Here is a 24,565-nt window from a genome sequence, read left to right on the forward strand (position 1 = left end):
CTAAAGTAAATATTACTCAATTTTGCATAGTTTGCATAGTTTTTTTGAGTTCTGGGAACTAATGAGGCTGTACAGTATACTCAAAATGGGTAAGTTGCCCTAGCTTAATCATCTTAAGTAAAACTTTACTCAATTTTTTTGAGGCAACAAGTTTGCATAGTTTTTTTTTTTTTTGAGTTCTGTGAACTAATTTGATTTTACAGTGAACGCCGACCACAGCATTCTGCAGCACCATGCAACACCCTCTGAGTGTTGCTGTAGACGTTGCTCAGGCGTTCATTCTATAGTAAGATAATAACCCAAAACATAAGTCCAATCTATGCCAGAACTACCTCAGGAAAAAAGAAAAAGATGGTAATCTTGAAAACATCGAGTGGCCAGCACAGTCTCCAGACTTAAACCCAATCGAGCTGGTTTGGGATGAACTGGACAGAAGAGTGAAAACAAACCAACCTACAAGTGCCCCACATTTATGGGAACTTCTCCAACAGATATGGGAAGAACATTCTGAGGAATATTTGATTTCTAAAACGTTTGACCAGTAGTGTACGTATGTGAAAGAAGAAGCTATGTATGTAAAAGTGAAAGAATGAATTTGGACTTGGAATACTCCTCCTAGAATTAGTTTGCCCAGTGTATTTGACTGACTTTCAGTAATGTGCAGTCTGACTACTTAAATGATTATATCAGACTGGTATTAGATTGATGATAGTTTCAAATATTACTTCTTCAGTGCGAATATACCCATATGGAAAAGATATATATAAATCTTATAAAGTTTGTATCTGTCTTGTGTGAAACTTGTATGAAAAGCATACAAGAGTAAAAACAGATATAAGATCCCTTGAAAAATTATATAATGAAACTTGTATGTTTTGGATACTTACTAAAACAATATATGAAAGTAATGAGAAAGTGGCCACTTTCATGAGTAAATCATGTAAGCCTTATATGATTTACTCATGAAAGTGGCCACTTTCATGAGTTAAGTCATATACGTTTTTACTATTTCTTTTCCATATGGGTAGACATGAGTAGGTGACTGTGACTTGTTGTGTAAATCTCTAAGAGTAGCCCAAAAGTACTTTATGAAATAAACTAAATAATGTTTCCAATGCATCCACTTGTTTAATAACATATTGACTTACCAAGAAAGTAAATATATGACCTTTATTGCCATATAAGAAGAGGTCATTGCACATTTCACATTGGAAAAATTATTTTTAGTGGATATATATTTGTAAGGAGTTCTATTTGAATTGTTACTTTAAATTTAAATGGGCATATGTGTGTATACCATTATTTTATATACATAAAACTACATTAAATTGCAAATTTGGGCATGTCTCTAATTTTGACTAACCATGTAGGTCTACGGAGAATAAACTGTCACTATAGTATTATTTCTTATGTTGCACTGAAAGGTATAAATACCAGTATAACTCATTTTCATCAAGGTACTTTTAATGCCGCTAAGTGGTTTAGCTCAAGAAATGACATCAACACAGAGATGGCCAGAGCAGGGATGGGCATTTCTGCAACTGTTGTTGGTGGCATATGTCTCTCATGCTGAGGAGCCAGTGTGTAGACAGAGAGGAGATCCTGAGAACCCACTGCTATCTAAGAATGGGGATATTATACTGGGGGGGATGTTCTCTTTTCACACAAGCTGGAAAGTGAGAAAGGATACCTACATGAATCAACCTCTGCCACTACAATGTATCAGGTAAATGACACACTACAAATCCATTTGCATTTAAGGAATATTTTGTGAATCATTAAAGATACAAATGAAGGGTAAAGGGTATTTCGATTTTCTTAGTTATTTAAATTCCTTTCATTAAATGTTTTAATTTGAAATGATTTGTTTTATATTTCAAGATTTATTCATGATTATTTGTGTCTGTTTTAAGGAACATGATGCAATGCAAATTTTTAAAAATTGTGTCAATTAAGTTTAAATTTCAGAGATTTGCAGTTTGCCCAGGCTATGCTTTTTGCCATTGAGAAGATTAATAAGAGTACAAACATACTGCCAGGAATCTCTCTGGGCTATAAAATCTATGATGATTGCGGATCTGTTGCCAGAAGCATTGGAGTTACATTGGCTTTGGCTAATGGTAGTGAAATTGTGTTTGCACCCTCCAAGACAACATGCACTAGACCTGCATATGTACAGGCCATAATAGGAGCAACATCTTCTTCTACAACCATAGCAGTAGCTACTGTCATTGGACCTTTTTTTGTACCAGTGGTTGGTATTATAATCTTTTTTTTTCTATTTTTGAATACTTATTAAACCATATTTACTCTATTAGATCTGTTGCTTTACCTGTCACATTTTATGTATCAGTACTGAGCAGAACTGTTATTTTCATATTTTTACAGTATGTTTGAATGTTTTATTTTTAACAGCTACAGCTTTTCTCATTCTTTGTCTTTTACATATATACATTTTCCATTTTTCATTCTAGATCAGCCACTTTGCCACATGTGCTTGTCTCAGTGACAAAACCAAGTACCCATCCTTCCTCAGAACAATACCCAGTGACTACTACCAGAGCAGAGCCCTGGCCCATTTGGTCAAGTATTTTGGATGGACTTGGGTTGGAGCTATTAGAACTAATAATGATTATGGAAATAATGGCATGGCCACATTTACAGAAACTGCACAGCGCCTGGGCATCTGTCTGGAGTATTCTGTATCTTTTTTTAGGACAGATCCATATGCCAAAATACAAAGGATACTTGACATTATAAGGGCTTCAACCTCCAAGGTGATTGTTGCATTCCTTGCCCGTGCGGATTTGAATGTGCTTCTACATGAGTTTTCATACCATAACTTGTCTGGGTACCAGTGGGTAGGCAGTGAGTCTTGGATATTTGATTCACAAACTGCAGCACTGGACATACATCACATACTGGATGGTGCCATAGGCCTTTCTATTCCCAAAGCACATGTCACTGGCCTGAGAGAGTTCATACTGGATGAGAAGCCACTGAATTCGTCTAATAATAAACTGTTTATTGAGTTCTGGGAGACATTATTTAGTTGTAAGTTTAAGGAGTCATCATCAGACATTCAGAGAGAGTGTACTGGACATGAAGATATGACTGGAGTTCAAAATAGCTTCATTGACATGTCTCTCATGCCTATCTTTAACAACATCTATAAAGCAGTGTATGCAGTGGCCCATGCACTTCACAATATCCTGAGCTGTAATAATACATGTAATAAAAATGTGCAGCTAGATCCATTCATGGTGAGCTTTTTACTAGCTTAAATTACAGTTTTCACATTAAGTTAAATTATTAACAAGATTTTTAATTCAAAATTGATTCTTGGGTATTTTTCAATCAGTAGGTGTGCAAAAATTGTCATGCAATGAACTGAGTCATAACATATTTCTTAGGTTCTGCAACACATACGAAAGATCCATTTCACAACTAAGGAAGGAGATGAGGTTTACTTTAACGAGAATGGAGATCCAGCAGCAAAGTATGACATTATAAACTGGCAGCCAAAAGAAAACGGCGTTGTGGAGTTTGTCACAGTTGGTCTTTATGATATATCATTAGCTGCAGAAAAGCAGCTAAATCTGCAAAGCAAGTCTTTAATTTGGGCAAGAAAAACAAAGCAGGTAAGCTATCATACAATTTTGTTTTTATGTCTTTGTTCCTTTGTTCAATTTATACCTAATTAGTTTCACATTGTTTGGTTTTAATGCTTCAAAATGAATAAACTGTTTGATACAGAAGATCATTGGGAGATCTTTTTTGTCAAAGTCCATATGGTTAAATGTTCTTGATCATGCAGGTTCCTGTGTCAATTTGCAGTGAGAAATGTTCCCCAGGAACACGTAAGGTTCTCCAGAAAGGAAGGCCTGTTTGCTGCTATGACTGTATAAGATGTGCAGAAGGAGAGATCAACAACATTACAGGTGTGGTGATTAGCAAAATTAAGTATTTAGGAAGGCCAAAGGAGTCGTTTCATCTTGTTACAGGACATATATGTGGTCTCTTTCAAAGGTTGCATGTACCTTTTTGTCTCTGTGCACTCTGGAAAATATTTATAATTGTTTGCACATTCCTTTTAAATGTAAAGTAAAGTATGCCACAATCACAAATGCTGATGGACTCTCTCGATGTCACATCTGTCAATACTCACTTGATAACAAATCAGGATACTAGTTATTCACTCAATGAAGGCGTTGTTTTTCATCTTCTACTTGTACAGCATCAGTATGATGCACGGATGTTGTAGATGCAAATGCAGGCATAAACAATAATACTCAGTAAGAGTAACATGTACTCCAATATTAATTTCCAGATTCTGCCACCTGTGTGAGATGTCTACCTGAGTTTTGGTCAAATGAAAGAAGAGATGCCTGTATAAAGAAGGAAGCAGTGTTTCTGTCATATGAAGAAATTATGGGAGCTCTGCTTACTGCAGCATCTTTATTCGGAGCATGCATGACGATTGGTGTGATACAAATTTTCTTCAAGTATAGGAAAACTCCTATTGTCAGGGCAAACAACTCTGAACTGAGCTTCCTGCTGCTCTTCTCCTTAATTCTGTGCTTCCTGTGTTCTCTGACTTTCATTGGTCAGCCCTCTGATTGGTCCTGTATGCTCCGGCATGTAGCATTTGGCATCACCTTTGTCCTCTGTATCTCTTGTCTTCTGGGAAAAACTATGGTTGTTTTAATGGCCTTCAGAGCTACACGTCCAGGTAGTAATGTTAAAAAATGGTTTGGGCAGACACAGCAGAGACTCTGTGTTACAGCATTCACTCTTATACAAGTTAATATTTGTATCATCTGGTTAACAACTTCTCCTCCTTTTCCATTTAAGAATTTTAAGGAAATTAAAGACAAGATCACTCTGGAATGTGCTCTAGGCTCAGCTGTAGGCTTTTGGGCTGTGCTTGGTTATATAGGACTTCTGGCTATTTTATGTTTTATTTTTGCATTTTTAGCTCGAAAACTACCTGATAATTTTAATGAGGCCAAGTTTATCACTTTCAGCATGTTGATATTCTGTGCAGTATGGATTACATTTATCCCAGCATATGTCAGCTCCCCTGGGAAGTTCAGTGTTGCTGTAGAAATATTTGCTATACTTGCATCAAGTTTTGGACTGCTAATTTGCATCTTCATACCCAAATGTTATATAATCTTACTGAAGCCAGAGAATAATACAAAAAAACGTATCATGGGGAAGAAGGCACCACAGTCACCCTGAAAACTGAATGTAGTAAAATGAGATTTTGTTTACTTACTTAATAAAATAAAGACACACAATAGTAATTATATGTGTGGTTCGATAACCTTTAGCTTGCATTCACTTCTTATAGTTTCTTGATTATGTTAAAGGCTAGAATTTTTCACATTTAAATTTAATTGACATGGTACTGCAGATAAATTCAGAAAGCATATGTAACCTGCTCAATTCTTCCTTATTTTTCAAGAGGCTGCTATGTATGAATTGTAGTATTAAGTGCAATGTAACTTGATTAGTTGCTTTGCCTCAAGCACTTCTGCATGATTTCTAGAAAGCCGCTACACTCATGAGATACATGGGAAATGAAATGAGGAAAGTTAACCCTTTCTTTTTGCATCACCAGCCAAACCTTTGCTTGGTATTGGAGTAGAAAAAAATGGTATATGATACTTTACATGATGACAATTTACCATTGAAATCTCCTTACTTAACCATTGTAAACACAAATTACTGTAAACAAAAGATAAATTGTGTATGACAATTCACACTGTTTATTATCAGTGTGAATTGTCTGAAATATATCCAAACTCCTTATTAACTTCTATATTAGTGCCTTGTTACGACCTGTCTAGGGGCGAGGTCATAACATGAATGAAGCACCCCCCACCCCCACCCCACCGAATACCCAAGCAGCCACAAGAAACAAATATCTGTTCATTGCAATGCCATTTATTTACAACATAATGAAAAAGAAACAACAAAACACGAGAGTCAACAACTTAGGGTGGGCCAAGGCCAAAATAATAAACTAAACTAAACTCGTATTCCCACACACCTAACCTTACAGAAAACAAAAGCCAAAACCAAAGGCTGAGTCTGACCTCCTTGACCTACACAAAACAGAAGAAAAATGAGTGATCAAAAGAAATGGCAGCTCACCCCTACCCATTCCACCTCCTTAACTGCTAAAGGGAACCACAGCCAGCGGTTGTCACAAGCGTACTGCTCAGGTATTGGGAGAAGCTCGAGAACCTCCCTCGCCGGCAGCGCTCCAGCGCTCATTTAAGAGGTGGGTCCTCCACCTGCAACCAGTCACTTCGGAGCTGTACATTCACGCACTGATCGCAGCAGGGCTCCTGGACAGTTTAATTAACATACCACAGTGCGTTGTCCACACAAAAACAAACACATACGGTCATAGCAACCTAATTTAGACATACCATTGATGCTCTTGCTGAACAAGAAAAAAATATAATTTTATGGGTGTCAGAATTCCTTTTTTTTTACTCTCACATACTTTCTTCTATTAGATGGGATAAAGGTTGCACTTAGCTCGTGCCTGTTGCATCCCCTAATTCTGGAAATGAATTGGCTGGGGTGTAATAACCTGTTGAGGCAGTGTGTGGAGATGCGATCATAACCTTTAGTAGCGTGTACTGACTGAGTAGACCTCACTAGAAGGTCCTGCTGGCTCCAACGATTTGCCCCATGAAATTTTCCACTGAAGCAATCTCATGATGACCCCTACACTCAGACTTTGACTAAGTGATAGAAATTAATGATTACTTGGTGCACCCTGAAGCCGCATGGACCTTCTTGCACTTCATATTGTTAAATGATAGGCTTTATTGAGTAATTTGTGATACTCGCACAGAGGAACACACACAGTTGTTGTTGTCTATGACAAAACTCTGGAAAGAATAATGGCCAGATGTTATTGGCCGGACATCCACGTGGATTATGGACCTTAAAGTCCATGATTCGGAATTTCATTCATAAGGATGAACACAATTGTGATCGCTGGTTAGACCCTCTGTTGTTTGCAGTGCGTGAGGTGCCCCCTGCAGAAAGCCGCAGGGGTGTTGGACCTGCTTAAAGAAAACTGAGAGGAAGGTCCAAGCCCAGCAAAAAATCAGATTCAGTAGGTTCTGGACCTGAGACCAAAGCTGTACACTTTGGGGAGGTTATCATGAGAGACACTGCTCAAGTCCCAGCAGCACAGAGCAACAGAGGGGCTAGACTCAGGCAGTTTTCACCGGGAGACAAAGTGCTTGTGTTACTTCCCTCTTCCAGTTGCAAAGACCCTTCTTGTTCAACCAGCGAGTGGGAAACAAGTTATCCTTCATATATAACTAATATCACTAATACATATGTATACTATCGTCAGAACACGTGATCAGTACACTAAGGTAAAAAAAATTTCCATCGCAACCTCCCAGAACACTCGTTCACCCTCTGCTCAGACCCTGCTCCGCTGCAGTGCTTCCAGCGCATGAAGGATGCCAACGCCCAGATCACCTGGTGGGATCTGGCTTTTTAGACCTTTAAATTCAAGGTGATCCATAGGCCTGGTCCTCAGATGGCAATGGCCGACTTCCTCTCCCACACCCACAGGAGGGGGAGTAGGTTCGGCCAGATGGCTCCCCAGTCTCGGCCAGGTGGTGAGGGTGGTGGTGGGGATGTGTCTTTGGGGTAGGTGCAGGGGAGGGATGAAGCAGCAGGCTCGAGGGGCAATGCCAGTGAGGCTGACAGGGCAGCTGTTCCTTATCCTCCTAATTAGTGTCTTCCTTTTTCAGTGACGCCAGGATGGGAGAGAGGAGAGGAGTCAGCTGGAAAGCTGAGAAGGCCATGTGGACATGTCCACTAGTTTGTATATGTTTCTCTTTTTCTATATAATTCTCCACTTTGTTCTGTATTCTATTCTACAATCAAATTTAAGATCCTGCTCCTCACATAAAAGGGCTTGAATAACAAGGGCCCATCTTATCTTGAGACCTCATAATACTCATTTCACTCTCAGACTGCAGATGTGCTTGTGGTTCCTAGAGTATTTAAAAGTAGTATGGGAGGCAGAGCCTTTAGCTTTCAGGGACCTCTTTTGGGGAACCAGGTCCTAGATTGGATTTTGGAGACAGACACCCTCTGTACTTTTCAGATTAGGCTTAAGACTTTCCTTTTTGTCACAGCTTATAGTTAAGACTGGATCGGGTGGACCCTGAATCCACCCTTATGTTGCAATAGACTTGGCATCTCATGATACACTAAGCGTTTCTCCTTCTCTCAGCCCTTTTCACTCACCATGTATACATCAATCTACATTTAATTATAAGTTATTATTAATCTGTGGCTCTCTTCCGCGGCATGGCTTTTGTCCTGTCTCCCTCCCCTAACCCCCACTTGGTCACGGCATATGGCCGCACCTCTCTGAACCTGGCTCTGTAAATGGTAAATGGTAAATGGACTGGTTCTTATATAGCGCTTTTCTACTCATCTGAGCACTCAAAGCGCTTTACACAACTTGTGCATTCACCCATTCAGACCCATTCGCACAAGCACATCTTTCTAAGTGCTTTTATAGCTAACATTCACACACATTCATACTCCGATGGATGCATCGGAGAGCAATTTGGGGTTAGTACCTTGCCCAAGGATATTTGGCATGCAGACTAGGGGAAGCCAGGAATCGAACCACCAACCTTCCAATCAGTAGATGACCTGCTCTACCACCTGAGCTACAGCCACCCCTCTGTCATTGATTTCTTCTCGTTAAAAAGGAAATTTTCCTTACCACTTTCACCAAAGTGATTGCATGTGATTGTTGGGGTTACTCTGTATTATTATAGGTTTTTCATCTTACAATATCAAGTGGTTTGAAGAAACTGTTGTTGTGATTTGGGGCTATATAAATAAAACTGAATTGAAATGAATTGAAATATGCCCTCATAAACATGTATACAGTAATATATGAACAGTGTTGTGGAGTAACGGAATACATGTATTACGTATTTAAAATACAAAATATAAGGAACTGTATTCCGTTACAGTTACCATTTAAAAAGGTGGTATTTAGAATACAGTTACTTTGTTGAAATAAATGGATTACACGGCGGTACTTCCCTGTTTCATATTGTGGCGGGTCAGGACTGTTTGGGTTTTGTTTGACAGCTACGTTCTGTTGTTCCAGGTGGCAGCGTTACAGTTGCCATGGTTACAGGGTGCCGCTCTCTCTCTCTGCGTGTTTCCTGGGTGAGAGAGGCCTTTTTGTTGTTGTTGTGCTAAGCTAATAGGCAGAATGCTACCAGTATAGCTCTAAAGAATGTAGCATCATAGGCAGTGTAGTCCGTGCTGCAGGGAGAATGGACTGCCATACACGTTATGTGTCTGTGAGCGAGGGAGGGAGAAAAAGGAAAAGTACGAGCTGTCATCGAGCAAAAACGGGAGCTGGAAGCATGTAAATATAATAATAACCACTGCAGCCAAGAAGAGTGCCTGACGAGCCCAGTTGTAAGTAAGCTATTAAGATTCGACTGTACACCGTGTTCGTGTTTTCCTCTGAAAACAATAAGTTCCGTTGGAGCAGCCTTTCAACGCCTCTCTCTGTCTCTCGCTAGCAAACTTGACCCAGACAACAAAGTAAAGCTAGTTTTAGGCTACGAGCCCGACACGAACCCGACGTATTAGCCAGAGGTCCCTTTACTACGGTTCGGTTGGAGTATTCTGTACCTTTCTTTAGAACAGATCCATATGCCAAAATACAAAGGATAATTGAAATTATAAAGGCTTCAACCTCCAAGGTGATTGTTACTTTCCTTTCCCGTCCAGATTTGAATGTGCTGCTACGAGAGTTTTCCTACCATAACTTGTCTGGGTATCAGTGGGTAGGCACTGAGTCTTGGATATTTGATTCACAAACTGCAGAAATGGACATACATCACATACTGGATGGTGCCATAGGTCTTTCCATTCCCATAGCACATGTCAGTGGCCTAAGAAATTTCATACTGACTGAGAAGCCACTGAATTCGTCTAATAATGAACTGTTTACCGAGTTCTGGGAGACACTATTTAGTTGTAAGTTCAAGGACTTGAAGTCATCAGCAGACATTCAGAGAGAGTGTACTGGACATGAAGATGTGACTGGAGTTCAAAATAGCTTCATTGACATGTCTCTCATGCCTATCTTTAACAATGTCTACAAAGGAGTGTATGCAGTGGCCCATGCACTTCACAATATCCTCAGTTGTAACAAAACATGTAACAAAAATGTGCAGCTAGATCCATTCATGGTAAGCTTTTTAATTGCTTAAATTATATTTTTCATATTAAGTCACATTGACAAGAAAATAGTTTTAATTTAAAGAAATGGTTTCTTTCATATTCTTCAGCCAGTCCGTTTTCAGCATATCTGTCAAAACTAATTTAGCTATGTCATATGTCTTAGATTCTACAACACATACGAAAGAGTCACTTCACAACAAAGGAAGGAGATGAGGTTTATTTTAATGAGAATGGAGATCCAGCAGCAAAGTATGACATTATTAACTGGCAGCCAAGAAAAAATGGAATTGCGGAGTTTGTAACAGTTGGTCTGTATGATACATCATTAGCTGTAGAAAAACAGCTACATCTGCAAAGCAAGGCTTTAATTTGGGCAAGAAACTCAAAGCAGGTACGCTGCGATACATTTTTCCCTTCTATTTTACTTTTAACATATCAGTTTGTATTTAAATTATTTTGCATTATTATTGCCATTATTTTAATGCTTCAATTTTAATAAATTGCTTAAAATTCATGCAGGTGCCTTTGTCAGTTTGCAGTGAGAAATGTCCCCAAGGAACACGCAAGGTTCTCCAGAAAGGAAGGCCTGTTTGCTGCTATGACTGTATAAGATGTGCAGAGGGAGAAATCAGCAACGTTACAGGTGTGGTGATATTTTTTTAAGGCTTTTTGCATTTCATTGGCAAGTTATTGTGAGTTATAAATACTTCCAACACATGTTAGAAGCTCATTGGAGAATTTCTGTTCTTAAAATTAAATAATTTGTTTATATTTACTGCAGATAACATCAGCATCCAGATTGCCTTCTTAAACTATGAACAGTAAAGCCACATATAGAAATGAAAATTAAATCCCATCTTTACCATATATTACATGTTGAATTTTTATTATATTTATTTTCATTTGTAGAAAGATAAAGACATGATCAAGAACACAGTTCCAGTTTGTAGCTCTATATGAACAGTTAATAAGGAATGTTTGCGTGGTTTTCAGACCATTTCTCAAAAAATATAGAAAGGAAAGAGGCTTTAAGTTGGGCATTGTTTTGGTTGGTGGTTTTGGATTTCTGCAAAGGTTCTTATACACAGCCAGTTTGCTGGTATTTTAACACTGTGATGCTGCACTGTCAAAATAAGGACTCATGCCTTATAATAATCCAATACAACCAAAATAATAAAACAACGTATAAAGGAGTAACAACAACAAAGTGAAAATTATAAATATTACACATAATCAACATTCATAATAAAAACACAGTCTTCTGTTTAGAGTAATCTTGAGTTCAGTGTACAGTGTGGATATGGTTATACAGTAAAAACCTCTTTAGCTATCAATATGAATATGGTATAGGGTGAAGTGGAAACCATCCATCCATTTTCTGGTGCTCATCCAGGTCTCAGTCGTGAATTTGAATTGAAAAATAAAGTGAGATAAAAATTTCTGACATCAAATCAAATCAAAATGTATTTATATAGCACATATTAAAAACAACAATGTTGACCATAGTGCTTCACAGTCAGTAAAAGCATGAGACAATTGAGACAAAACAATAAAACAGGACAACAAACAATAGGTAACAACACAACAAGCTAGAACAGCCAACTAGTTAGAATCAAAAGCCAAAGTAAAAAGATGGGTTTTAAGATAAGATTTAAAAGACTGGATAGACTCGGCGGTACGAATATGAACAGGGAGGTTATTCCAGAGTCTAGGTGCCATGGTTGCAAAGGCCCGATCACCTGCCGACTTAAGTCGAGACCTAGGTTGAGCATGTGATTGGACAATCTAAGTGCTCTGTTGGGATTGTATAAGTGGAGTAGTTCAGAAAGATGAACTATGTGAAGAAATCAAAAAGTTGTCTGTGCTAAATTGCATAAGTTCACTTTATTTTCTGTATTTATTTTGGCGCCTTACAAAATCATATTTATACATACAGTAGTCCACTTTCTTACTGTGACATAATAATTCTTGTTTAGGCCTCTCAATCGTAGCTGGTGTTTGTTGTTGATGGAAAATAATATTGAGTTCATTTTTTTCTCCTCTCAATAACAGAAATGAGGTCCCAAAATAGTATTTGAGGTTGTTTTCATTGCCAATTTTTATATCCAAAAAACAGAGGTGTATGAAGAGCTTCAGGAATTTGTATATGAACATTTCTACTTCTGTGCTCCTTGGAAAGAAATTATAACATTATGCACTTTGCTTTAAAATGGAAACAAAAAATATGCCATAATCACAAGAGCTATTGAACACTTTAAATGTCTCATTTGTCCATCCTCACCAAACCACAAAACAGTGTAGCAGTCACTGAGTATATTTGTTGGTTATCATCTTCTGACTGTACAGTACCAGTAGAATATTACATGGATGTTGTTGTAGATGCAAATGCAGGCATAAACAATTATACTCAGTAAGAGTAACATCTACTTCAATATTAATTTCCAGATTCTGTCACCTGTGTGAGATGTCTACCTGAGTTTTGGTCAAATGAAAGAAGAGATGCCTGTATAAAGAAGGAAGCAGTGTTTCTATCACATGAAGACATTATGGGTGCACTGCTCACTGCAGCATCTTTATTCGGAGCATGCATGACGATTGGTGTGATTCTTATTTTCTTCAAGTACAGGAAAACTCCTATTGTCAGGGCAAACAACTCTGAACTGAGCTTCCTGCTGCTCTTCTCCTTAATTCTGTGTTTTCTGTGTTCTCTGACCTTCATTGGTCAGCCCTCTGATTGGTCCTGTATGCTCCGACATGTAGCATTTGGCATCACCTTTGTCCTCTGTATCTCTTGTCTTCTGGGAAAAACTATGGTTGTTTTAATGGCCTTCAGAGCTACACGTCCAGGTAGTAATGTTAAAAAATGGTTTGGGCAGACACAGCAGAGACTCTGTGTTACAGCATTTACTCTTATTCAAATAAACATATGTATCATTTGGTTAACATCTTCTCCTCCTTTTCCATTTAAGAATTTTAAGGAAATTAAAGACAAGATCACATTGGAGTGTGCTCTAGGCTCAGCTATAGGCTTTTGGGCTGTGCTTGGTTATATAGGACTTCTGGCTATTTTATGTTTTATTTTTGCATTTTTAGCTCGAAAGCTCCCCGATAATTTCAACGAAGCCAAGTTTATCACTTTCAGCATGCTGATATTCTGTGCAGTATGGATTACATTTATCCCAGCATATGTCAGCTCTCCTGGTAAGTTCAGTGTTGCTGTAGAAATATTTGCTATACTTGCTTCCAGTTTTGGACTGCTAATTTGCATCTTCATACCCAAATGTTATATAATCCTAACGAAACCAGAGAAGAATACAAAGAAATACATGATGGGGAAGAAGGCACCAAATTCACTCTGAAAAATGAATGCGGTAAAATGGGATTTTAATTTGATCATTTATACATAATTAGTTGGTCACCATCCTGTCAGAATAGAAAGAAGCTGTCAGCAGGATGCACTCCAATTGATACTGTCTTTATAGAAACTACTTCTCCTTTGTGATGTGTTTTTATTACTTACTTTGCAACTTACCTAAACAACAGCAACAACAAAAACAACACAAAAAACATACCAAGTGACTGATAGCTAAAGGTTATTGAGTCATTTACACATTCATCATGACATGCTTTTATTTTGTTCTGTCAAACTCGGGAATGTTTTGATTTGAATAACATGCAATAAAATGCTGATAAAAACAGTAAGAGTATCTATTATTCTCTATCTTGTTTGTTCTCATTATCAACAGGCTTCCATGTATAACCATTGCTGACTGCAGCACAGTCTAACTTGATGACAGTAGTTGCTTTGCATTGTCTATGGATGTGTTTTATTCATGATTCTCAAAGAGCAGCTAGACACAGATACATAGCAAATGAAATCAGGAAAGATTAACTTTTTTCTCTTAATATTAATTGGTAACAGCAATAACAGTCAAGCTCTTCGTTGGTGTAAGATCAGAATGAAATACAATATATGGTACTTTAGAACATGAGTTGTTAGTGTAAACAAAAATTACAGTTAATAAAAAAAAAATCTGTTGGTGTTGAATGTCTAAAATACCTCTAAACTGCTGATCATGTACTCTTGCCTTTGCGTTGTGTTAGCTCTTCATCTCACATCTGGTACATTGTTGCTGATGCTGAATGGAATTTGTCTCCCAGGTAGATTGGCCCATTGTCAGTGACACAAAGTTTAGCTACTGAAGGTGGACATTAAACTCTACATGTATTAAGGGTAAGTTACTCCATGGAGCACTGCTCTAAAAAGAGTCATACTGCTCCTAGCAGTGGAAATGAATTTTATGTTTAAAAAAACAAGGATACTGTCCACTTTCACCTTCCATGTTTTAAGCAATAGGTGTTTCTTTTTTCTTGATGGCTTGCTGCACTGAAATGGGAGAATCCACTTGTTAACTGTAATGCTGAGTGTTGTATAGTACTTTATATATGAGGACTTTGTAGAGGAGAGGCTGTTTGCATGGGTGAACCAGGGGTTCACTGGACCAACAGGTTAAAGCCAGATCTGATTTTTCCATGCTGGGTCAGTATACAAACCAAGCTGGCAGAGCAGATGTCCATTGGATGCAATCAGCAATATTTTATGCAATAAAATGCAGCTCATCCAAACAACATAACTGGTCATTTTACAGACTAATGAGAAAGTATCGAGTAGTGTAACAAATAACTTTAGCCTAGGTTACTCATTGAACGTTAAGGACATCTACACTGCCAGCTGATGTGACGCTTGGTTTTTCCACATGACTCAACGGCAAACACAGAACGGACTGTGTCAACTTCAACTTGTGGGTCTGGTGAACCACCGATGCAACTGACTCAAGCAAGTACTTATCCACACAACTGTCATTTGCAAAGTGATCTACAAACCCAAACATTACGGCCCACAGGTGGATTACCCCATTTCAGTGCATCTAGCAAAAAATTTAACACCAAACAACCAACCTAGTGACATCAGGTTCTGTACTGATACAAGATGGTGCTACACATGATGTAAAATCATTATACACTTTATCTTAAACCACACTTCAAAGACATTGTTAAATCCATGACAGTTTCTTAGAGTAGGGTTCAATGGTGTCAATTTTCCTTAGCATGTCATGTAAACTTCAGAATGAAATTAGTATCAGACTGATGACAGATCTTAATATCACATCTATGCATCACAGATGTGAAAGTGGAAGTGAATGGATGACCGTAACTTACTCTAAGAGTACTGTATAAACGTACTCTATAAAAGTATGTATTGGAAAATTATTTTTTTCTACATATTCATTTGTAATGAATTGTGATTTACATTGTTAATTCATATTTAAATGAACCTGTGTATATGCTTATTTTACATATATGAACCTACATTAAATGGCAAAGTTGGGCATGTCCCTCATTTTGCTGAAACTGGGAATGAACTCTCTCTATTCAGTTATTTCTTATGCTGCACCAAAAGGTATAAATACCAGAATAACTATTTCATCTTCATTACAGTACTCTAATGCCACTAAGTGGTTTAGCTCAAGAAATGACATCAACACAGAGATGGCATGAAAAGGGATGGGCACTTCTGCAACTGTTGTTGGTGGCATCTGCCTCTTATGCTGAGGAGCCAGTGTGCAGGCAGAGAGGAGATCCGGAGAACCCACTGCTATCTAAGAATGGGGATATTATATTGGGTGCTATCTTCTCTTTTCACGCAAGCTGGAAAGACAGAAAAGATTCCTACATGAACAAACCTCTGCCACTACAATGTATCAGGTAAATGACACACTACAAATCCATTTACATTTAAGGAATCAAAAGAAGAGTAAAATGTATTTTGATTTTCTCAGTTGTTTAAAGTCATTTTCATGAGAAATGCTTTTGTTTCTATTTAAACATTTATCCATAAATATTTGTGTCTGTTATAAGGAACACAATGCAATGCAAATTATTCATAATTGTTTGTCTCAATTAAGTTTAAATTTCAGAGATTTGCAGTTTGCCCAGGCTATGCTTTTTGCCATTGAGGAAATTAATAACAACACAGACCTACTGCCAGGAATCTCTGTGGGCTATAAAATCTATGATGATTGTGGATCTAATGCCAGAAGTGCAGGAGTTACCCTGGCTTTAGCTAATGGTAATGAAATTGTGTCTGTACCGTCAAAGACACCGTGTACCAGACCTGCACATGTGCAGGCCATTATAGGAGCGACCTCTTCTTCTACAACCATAGCAGTATCTACTGTCATCGGACCTTTTTTTATACCAGTGGTGGGTATTTTATATATTTAATCTTTTTTTAAAATCTTTGAATACTTTTAAAAATATTTTATTTTCTTAGATAAAAGCTTTGCCTAGTACATTTTATGTACTCAGTACTGAGTAGAATTGTTATTTTTGTATTTTTACAGTAATACTGAATCTTTTATTTTTAACCGTTTCATTTTTTTTTTCATCATGTGTCTTTTTCATTTATAAGTTTTTCATTTTTTATTCTAGATCAGCTACTTTGCCACATGTGCGTGTCTAAGTGACAAAACAAAGTACCCATCCTTCCTCAGAACAATACCCAGTGACTACTACCAGAGCAGAGCCCTGGCACATTTGGTCAAGTATTTTGGATGGACTTGGGTTGGAGCTATCAGAACCAACAGTGATTATGGAAATAATGGCATGGCCACATTCACAGAAACTGCACAGCAGCTGGGCATCTGTCTGGAGTATTCAGTATCTTTCTTTAGAACAGATCCATATTCCAAAATACAAAGGATAATTGACATTATAAAGGCTTCAACCTCCAAGGTTATTGTTACATTCCTTGCCCGTGCAGATTTTCATGTGCTGCTACGAGAGTTTTCGTATTATAACTTGTCTGGGTACCAGTGGGTAGGCAGTGAGACTTGGATATTTGATTCACGAACTGCAGAAATGGACACACATCACATACTGGATGGTGCAATAGGTCTTTCCATTCCTAAAGCACATGTCACTGGCCTGAGAGAGTTCGTACTGAATGAGAAGCCGCTGAATTCATCAAACAATGAACTGTTTATTGAGTTTTGGGAGACATTATTTAACTGTAGGTTTAGGCAGTCAGCGTCATCAGCAGACATTCAGAAAGAGTGTACTGGGCATGAAGATGTGACTGGAGTTCAAAATAGCTTCATTGACATGTCTCTCATGCCTCTCTTTAACAATGTCTACAAAGGAGTGTATGCAGTGGCCCATGCACTTCACAATATCCTCAGCTGTAATAAAACATGTAACAGAAATGTGCAGCTAGACCCATTCATGGTGAGATTTTTACTAATTTACATTACAATGTTCACATTAAGATACATTATTAAAAAGATCTTTTAGTTAAAAATATTTATAAGAATTTCATTTTGCAGTTCTTCTGTATATTTTTCAGTCAGTAGGTGTGCAAAATCTTTTTCATGCAATGAACCGTGTCATAACATGTTTCTTAGGTTCTGCAACACATACGAAAGATCCATTTCACAACTAAGGAAGGAGATGAGGTTCACTTTAACGAGAATGGAGATCCAGCAGCAAAGTATGATATTATAAACTGGCAGCCAAGAGAAAACGGCGTTGTGGAGTTTGTCACAGTTGGTCTTTATAATCCATCATTAGTTCCAGAAAAACAGCTAAATCTGCAAAACAAGTCTTTAATTTGGGCAAGAAACTCAAAGCAGGTAAGCTATCGTACAATTTCATTGTTTTTATGTTTTTGTTCTGTTTTTCATTTTATACATACGTACATACTTTGTTTATTTTGGTTTTGATGCGTCAAGATTAAGAGGGGCTTTTTTGACAAAGAACATCAAAGAGACATTTTTTTCTATGTCTATACACAGTTAAATTTTTTTGATCATGCAGGTGCCTTTGTCAGTTTGCAGTGAGAAATGTCCCCCAGGAACACGCAAAGTTCTCCAGAAAGGAAGGCCTGTTTGCTGCTATGACTGTATAAGATGTGCAGAGGGAGAAATCAGCAACGTTACAGGTGTGGTGATATTTCATTTTAACTTTGGTGTTTTGCAAAGCAATGCTACATATGTAGGAAGGCCATACAAGAACTATTTAATCATTTAGATTAATGTTTTCATTCAGAGATAATCTCCATCTAGAATGCCTGATTAAAATATTTGAAAATATTTAACTCATTGCCACAGATTAGTATATCTCCTTGCACTTTCTATTACAGCTTGGTTATAAAGTGATAACCACATAACATCAAAGTATTATCATGGTAGCAACATTGATTACAGTAAAGTAATATTATGCTGGAATTTATGTTATTGAATCATAAGGGCTCAAAAATTAGGTGTAATACTGTAGAAATACAGCTCAGTAATATAGTGGTAATAGTAGGTTAACAGGGCAGTTTCCAAGTAATAACTGCTGAATTACCACTGAATTACTACACTACTATTACCACTTTAGTACTGAGCTGTAATAAAATGTGCTACCTTATATACCAGCTAGTCCAACTTCGTGCTACTTCCTTCCCCTGTGGGTGGTCTATGCTTCAAGTTCGGGTCCTCTACAGGACGTGTGGGGCTTGAGAGTCCTGCGCAGTATCTTTGCTGTTCTTAGGACTGCGCTCTTCTGGACAGAGATCTCAGATGTTGTTTCTGGCATCTGCTGGAGCCACTCACCTAGCTTGGGAGTCACTGCACCTAGCACTCCGATTACCACTGGGACCACTGTTACCTTCACCCTCCACATCTTCTTGAGCTCTTCTCTGATACCTTGGTCCAGTTTCTCATGTTCCTTACAATGCAATACAATACAATTTTATTTATATAGCACATTTAAAACCAAAGATAGACCAAAGTGCTTCACCATAATGCAATAAGTCATTGATATAAAACATTAACAAAGTACAAAACAAGCACCGGTACTAATACTAACAGATAGGAAGCACTAATTAAACCAGGAGTGTGGGCTAAATACAATAGATATCGGGCCTCAGTTCAGAGATAGGGTCAATTCAAAATATAAAATATTATCTAGGAGAATCAGGAATAACGCAGTAAAAGGTTAAAATAGATGAGATAAGAGCACAAGCTAGTGGGGAATGCCAAATTAAATAGGTACGTTTTCAACCATGTTTTAAAAGATTGAATAGAGTGCAAGGCGCGAATAGTAATAGGAAGACTATTCCAGAGGCTCGGTGCAGCTGAGACAAAAGCACGATCGCCCCTGGTCTTTAGGCGGGACATAGGTTGGACCAGGAGTAGTTGACCAGATGATCTTAATGCTTGACTAGGAGTATACAAGCTAAGAAGGTCAGCAAAATTACTAGGAGCAACATTATTTAAAATTTTAAAGGTAAGCAACAAGATTTTAAAATCAATATGATATTTGATGGGTAGCCAATGTAAGTCAGCAAGAACTGGAGCAATGGAAGCAAATTTTCGGGTTCAGGTTGGAGACGAGCCACAGCATTTTGAACAAGCTGAAGCCTATGAAGGTGTACGGATTGAAGACCAAAGTAAAGGGAATTGCAGTAGTCTAATCTGGAAGTCACAAAAGCGTGGATAAGTTTTTCAAGATCGTTGCACGGTATAAAATGTTTGGCTTTAGCGATTCGGCGCAATTGATAAAAGCCAGATTTGACTACTGGGGACACTTGTTTATCGAGCTTAAATGAACTGTCCAGGAAAACACCTAGATTGCTTACAGTGTCAGAGAGGAAGATGGCAAGGGACCCAAATAGAAAGGCTAACTGGTCCCGAGGGATATGACTATCAAACACCACAATCTCAGTTTTCCTTTCATTCAAAATAAGAAAATTGGCTGACAGCCAATCTTTGACCTCTTTCATGCAATCTAACAAGCAGTCCAGTGAAAACGACAAATCACCAGTCAATTGAAAATAAATTTGAATGTCGTCAGCATAACAGTGGTAAGCGATTTTTATATCAAAAATAGAGCTCAGAGATGGCAGGTACAAAGAAAACAACAAAGAGCCCAGCACAGACCCCTGGGGCACACCACAACAAAGAGGAGCCATGGTGGATGAATAACATCCCATCTTCACAGAAAAAGACCTTAAACCAGTTAAGGGCAGAACCCTTAATGCCTAAAGCATATTCTAGCTTCTTTAAAAGAATATTATGGTCCACCATGTCAAAAGCTAAAGACAAGTCCAATAAAATTAAAATAGCAGGGCGACCTGAGTCACTAATTAAAAGAAGATTGTAGAAGACCCTCAGCAGAGCCGTTTCAGTACTGCAGCGTAATGACTGAAATTTGTCACTAATATTTGTGTTTAAGTAGGCCTGTAGTTGCAAAAAGACAATTTTCTCTAATACTTTAAATAAGAACTGGAGTTTGGAGATCGGTCTATAGTTTGCAAGTTCATTATGGTCAAGGCTGGGTTTTTTTAGAACAGGTTGCACTATTGTGTGTTTAAAAGCAGTTGGGAGACAGCCCATCAGTACTGATCGGTCCATCAAAGATAGAATATAAGGCCCCATTACATCAAAACCATCCTTAATCATGCAGGAGGGGAGAATGTCATGTACAGAATTTGAACTTCTCAGCTGTTCAATTAGTCTCTTGAGGGTGGAGAGTGGGATTGGCTCAAACTGATAAAAAGTCAACAGACATCTTGAAGTAGGAAGAGGATTCACCACAGAAGGGTGTAAAAGTGAGGCCCTTAACAATACAATTTTTCTTGTAAAATGATTTAAAAATTGCTCACAGAGAGCTGGGGAGGCCAAATCCAACATTCCAGGACAAGGATCGATCACAGAGTTAAAGATCTTGAACAGGATTCGGGGGTTATGGCTATTAGTCATAATAATATCCGACAGGAAAGACGCTTTAGCTGTCTTAACAGAGTCCTGGTATATAGAACGGTTCCTACGTAGAGTGTCAAGGGATACCTGAAGATTGTTTTTGTTCCACTTCCTCTCAGACGGATGAAAGACACGTCGTAAGGCTTGTATAGAGTCATTTTACCAAGGTTAAGACGTGTCCAGAATAGAGGAGCAGGTGACAACATAGAATTAACAACATAATCAACCAAGGGGGGTGTATAACATGTAGTACTATCAGGACGCTATGTCTATAACTACAGCTGTCTTCTTCTGCTTGTCTACCACTACAATGTCAGGTTGGTTAGCCATCTCCATTTTGTCCGTCTGTATCTGAAAGCCCTACAGAATCTTAACTCGGTCATTCTTGAGGGGGTTTCTCCCAATTTGACCTTGGGACTTGCAGGCCATACTTGGCACAGATGTTTCTGTATATTATGCCAGCCACTTGGTTGTTGCGTTCCATGTATGCCCTGCCAGCTAGCAACATGCATCCTGCAGTTATGTGCTGGATTGTCTCAGGGGCATCTTTACACAACTTGCACCTGGGGTCTTGCCTGGTGTGATAGACCCCAGCCTCTATGGATCTTGTGCTCAGAGCTTGTTCCTCTGCTGCAATGATTAGTGCCTCTGTACTGTGTTTCACTCCAGCTTTTTCCAGGCACTGGTAGGATTTCCACATCCTCTGTCTGCCAGCATACATACCGTGCAGGGGCCCATTCTTCTATGATGGTTCCTCCTCTTTCTTGGATCTCTCTCTCTCTCTCTCTCTCTCTCTCTCTCTCTCTCTCTCTCTCTCTATATATATATATATATATATATATATATATATATATATATATATATATACATACTCCTTTATAATGCTGGGGAAAAGAAGAGTACCACATTCATAATCTCTGATGAAAAAAACAGTGTAGCAGTCATTCAATAATGTTGTTTTTCAACTTCTAATTCTAAAGCACCAGTAGAATATATCATGGCAGAGGCATACACAACTGTACTGGGTAAATGTAACATCTGCTTCAATATTAATTTCCAGATTCAGTCACCTGTGTGAGATGTCTCCCTGAGTTTTGGTCAAATGAAAGAAGAGATGCCTGTATAAAGAAGGAAGAGGTGTTTCTCTCATATGAAGACATTATGGGTGCACTGCTCACTGCAGCATCTTTATTTGGGGCATGCATGACGATTGGTGTGATACTAATTTTCTTCAAGTACAGGAAAACTCCTATTGTCAGGGCAAACAACTCTGAACTGAGCTTCCTGCTGCTCTTCTCCTTAACTCTGTGCTTCCTGTGTTCTCTGACCTTCATTGGTCAGCCATCTGATTGGTCCTGTATGCTCCGTCATGTAGCATTTGGCATCACCTTTGTCCTCTGTATCTCTTGTCTTCTGGGAAAAACTATGGTTGTTTTAATGGCCTTCAGAGCTACACGTCCAGGTAGTAATGTTAAAAAATGGTTTGGGCAGACACAGCAGAGACTCTGTGTTACGGCATTCACGCTTATACAAGTTAACATATGTATCATTTGGTTAACAACTTCTCCTCCTTTTCCATTTAAGAATTTTAAGGAAATTAAAGACAAGATCACATTGGAGTGTGCTCTAGGCTCAGCTATAGGCTTTTGGGCTGTGCTTGGTTATATAGGACTTCTGGCTATTTTATGTTTTATTTTTGCATTTTTAGCTCGAAAGCTCCCCGATAATTTCAATGAGGCCAAGTTTATCACTTTCAGCATGTTGATATTCTGTGCAGTATGGATTACATTTGTCCCAGCATATGTCAGCTCCCCTGGGAAGTTCAGTGTTGCTGTAGAAATTTTTGCTATACTTGCTTCCAGTTTTGGACTGCTAATTTGCATCTTCATACCCAAATGTTATATAATCTTACTGAAACCTGAGAAGAATACAAAGAAATACATGATGGGGAAGAAGGCACCAAATTCACTCTGAAAAATGAATGCAGTAAATGGGATTTTAATTTGATCCTTTTTACATAATTAGATGGTCACCATCCTGTCAGAATAGAAAGAAGCTGTCAGTAGGATACACTCCAATTGATACTGTCTTTATAGAAACTACTTCTCCTTTTTGATGCATTTTAATCACATATTCAAACAAGAAACCATACCAAGTTAGTGATAGCTAAAGGTTATTGAGTTATTTACACATTCATCATGACATGCTTTTATATTGTTCTGTAAAACTCAGGAAAGTTTTCATTTGAATAATATGCAAATTAAGGTAAAATCAGTAAGAGTATCTATAATTCTTGTTTGTTTTCATTTTCAAGAAGCCTCTATGTGTATGTGTATCCATTGTTGAAATTTAGTGTGCAGCACAGTCTAAAAGATGACAATCGTTGGTTTGCGTTTTCCATGTACCGTATTTTTCTGACTATAAGGCACACTGTCAATGAACGGGTCTGTTTTCATACGTAAGGTGCACCAAATTATAAGGGGCATTAAGCAAAACAGTCAGATAGGTCAAACTTTACTCAAGTCATTCTTCTTGCTTTCTCCACTTCCGTACCATTGATTCATTAATGTTGAATTCTCTCGCAGCTGCTCTATTCCCATGTTATTACAGTATATTAATGACTAGCCTCATATTGTGGATGGATTATATGAGGTGTTCTCCTGACAGAAGTTTGGTCTGTTTACAGCATCCTGCCATGCGATTGCATTTGTCCCTCACCTTCGGAAGCCCTCACATTAATTTTTATCAAGTGGAAAAAAGTTAGCATTCATCCTCCAGCTTAACTGTTCTAATGTTATGCTAACATAACTGTCTCGAAGTTGGACTAGCTGGTATATAATGATGTGCTAAGTGATCGCTAGCACTTAGCACATCATTATATACCAGCTAGTCCAACTTCATTAACCCTACAAATGTCACTGCTGTTTATTTTTCTGTCTTCATTTATGTTGGAAGTCATAGCAGCGCTGTATGTTTAAATTTTTTCACGAATTTCAGAACATGGTATATCATGTTTAGGTGGAAACTAGCGAGCTAACTTCCTTCTAACTTCTAACTCTGGTAAGTTTAATTGTACTGCCTCTGCTATGGTTGGGCAGTCAGCTAAACTCCTTCCCCACATCAAGACTCTGAAGACACGATTCCCGGTTCACAGGTTTATTGACACAGGGAAAGGTGAAACTGTAACAAACAGTACAAGGCATAATCACTGTACTTATTCACCATGTACATATATAACGATGAAAATATATTAACCCATTTTTTTTAATATGTCAACATGCAACGTTCATATGAATTACTTCCCTTTTTAACTCAAATACAAACATCAAATTATGATTTTAACAAGTCTTGCTATAATGAATGCCTCCAATTCGTTTGTCGTTCCCCTTTAACTAGCTCCATAAGCGATTGCTAGCGTAAACTGGATAAGATTGGTTTTATCATTAAACTTACAGAAAAATGAACTTACTTAAAAGAAA

The 24,565-nt window shown here is 38.1% G+C and overlaps 2 protein-coding genes and 1 pseudogene across 3 annotated transcripts; all 3 read left to right on the forward strand.

Annotated features, from left to right (window-relative positions):
- The first annotated feature begins 1,598 nt into the window (after positions 1–1,598).
- Positions 1,599–5,244, forward strand: LOC102780422 (extracellular calcium-sensing receptor-like). Its single transcript, XM_087851646.1, has 6 exons — positions 1,599–1,726; positions 1,957–2,254; positions 2,475–3,263; positions 3,414–3,641; positions 3,818–3,941; positions 4,331–5,244. The coding sequence occupies exons 1-6, from the start codon at positions 1,650–1,652 to the stop codon at positions 5,242–5,244; spliced, it is 2,430 nt and encodes an 809-aa protein (XP_087707772.1). The 5' UTR covers positions 1,599–1,649.
- A 4,811-nt stretch (positions 5,245–10,055) lies between these two features.
- LOC102780125 (extracellular calcium-sensing receptor pseudogene) lies at positions 10,056–13,640 on the forward strand (annotated as a pseudogene).
- Positions 13,641–16,263: 2,623 nt separating this feature from the next.
- LOC102779847 (extracellular calcium-sensing receptor-like) lies at positions 16,264–23,060 on the forward strand. 2 transcript variants are annotated; one of them, XM_087851535.1, is made up of 5 exons: positions 16,264–16,545; positions 16,774–17,568; positions 17,745–17,954; positions 18,157–18,280; positions 22,147–23,060. In XM_087851535.1, exons 1-5 carry the CDS (start codon positions 16,282–16,284, stop codon positions 23,058–23,060), a joined length of 2,307 nt encoding a protein of 768 aa, XP_087707661.1. In that variant the 5' UTR covers positions 16,264–16,281. The 2 variants fall into 2 exon arrangements, with proteins under 2 accessions (XP_087707661.1, XP_006795567.3); XM_006795504.3 differs by having other exon boundaries at positions 16,267–16,545; positions 17,745–17,972.
- Positions 23,061–24,565: the final 1,505 nt, after the last annotated feature.

The sequence above is a fragment of the Neolamprologus brichardi genome, chromosome 14, assembly GCF_056152115.1.
Source record: "Neolamprologus brichardi isolate AB-2024 chromosome 14, ASM5615211v1, whole genome shotgun sequence".
NCBI classification, from domain to species: Eukaryota; Metazoa; Chordata; class Actinopteri; order Cichliformes; family Cichlidae; genus Neolamprologus; species Neolamprologus brichardi.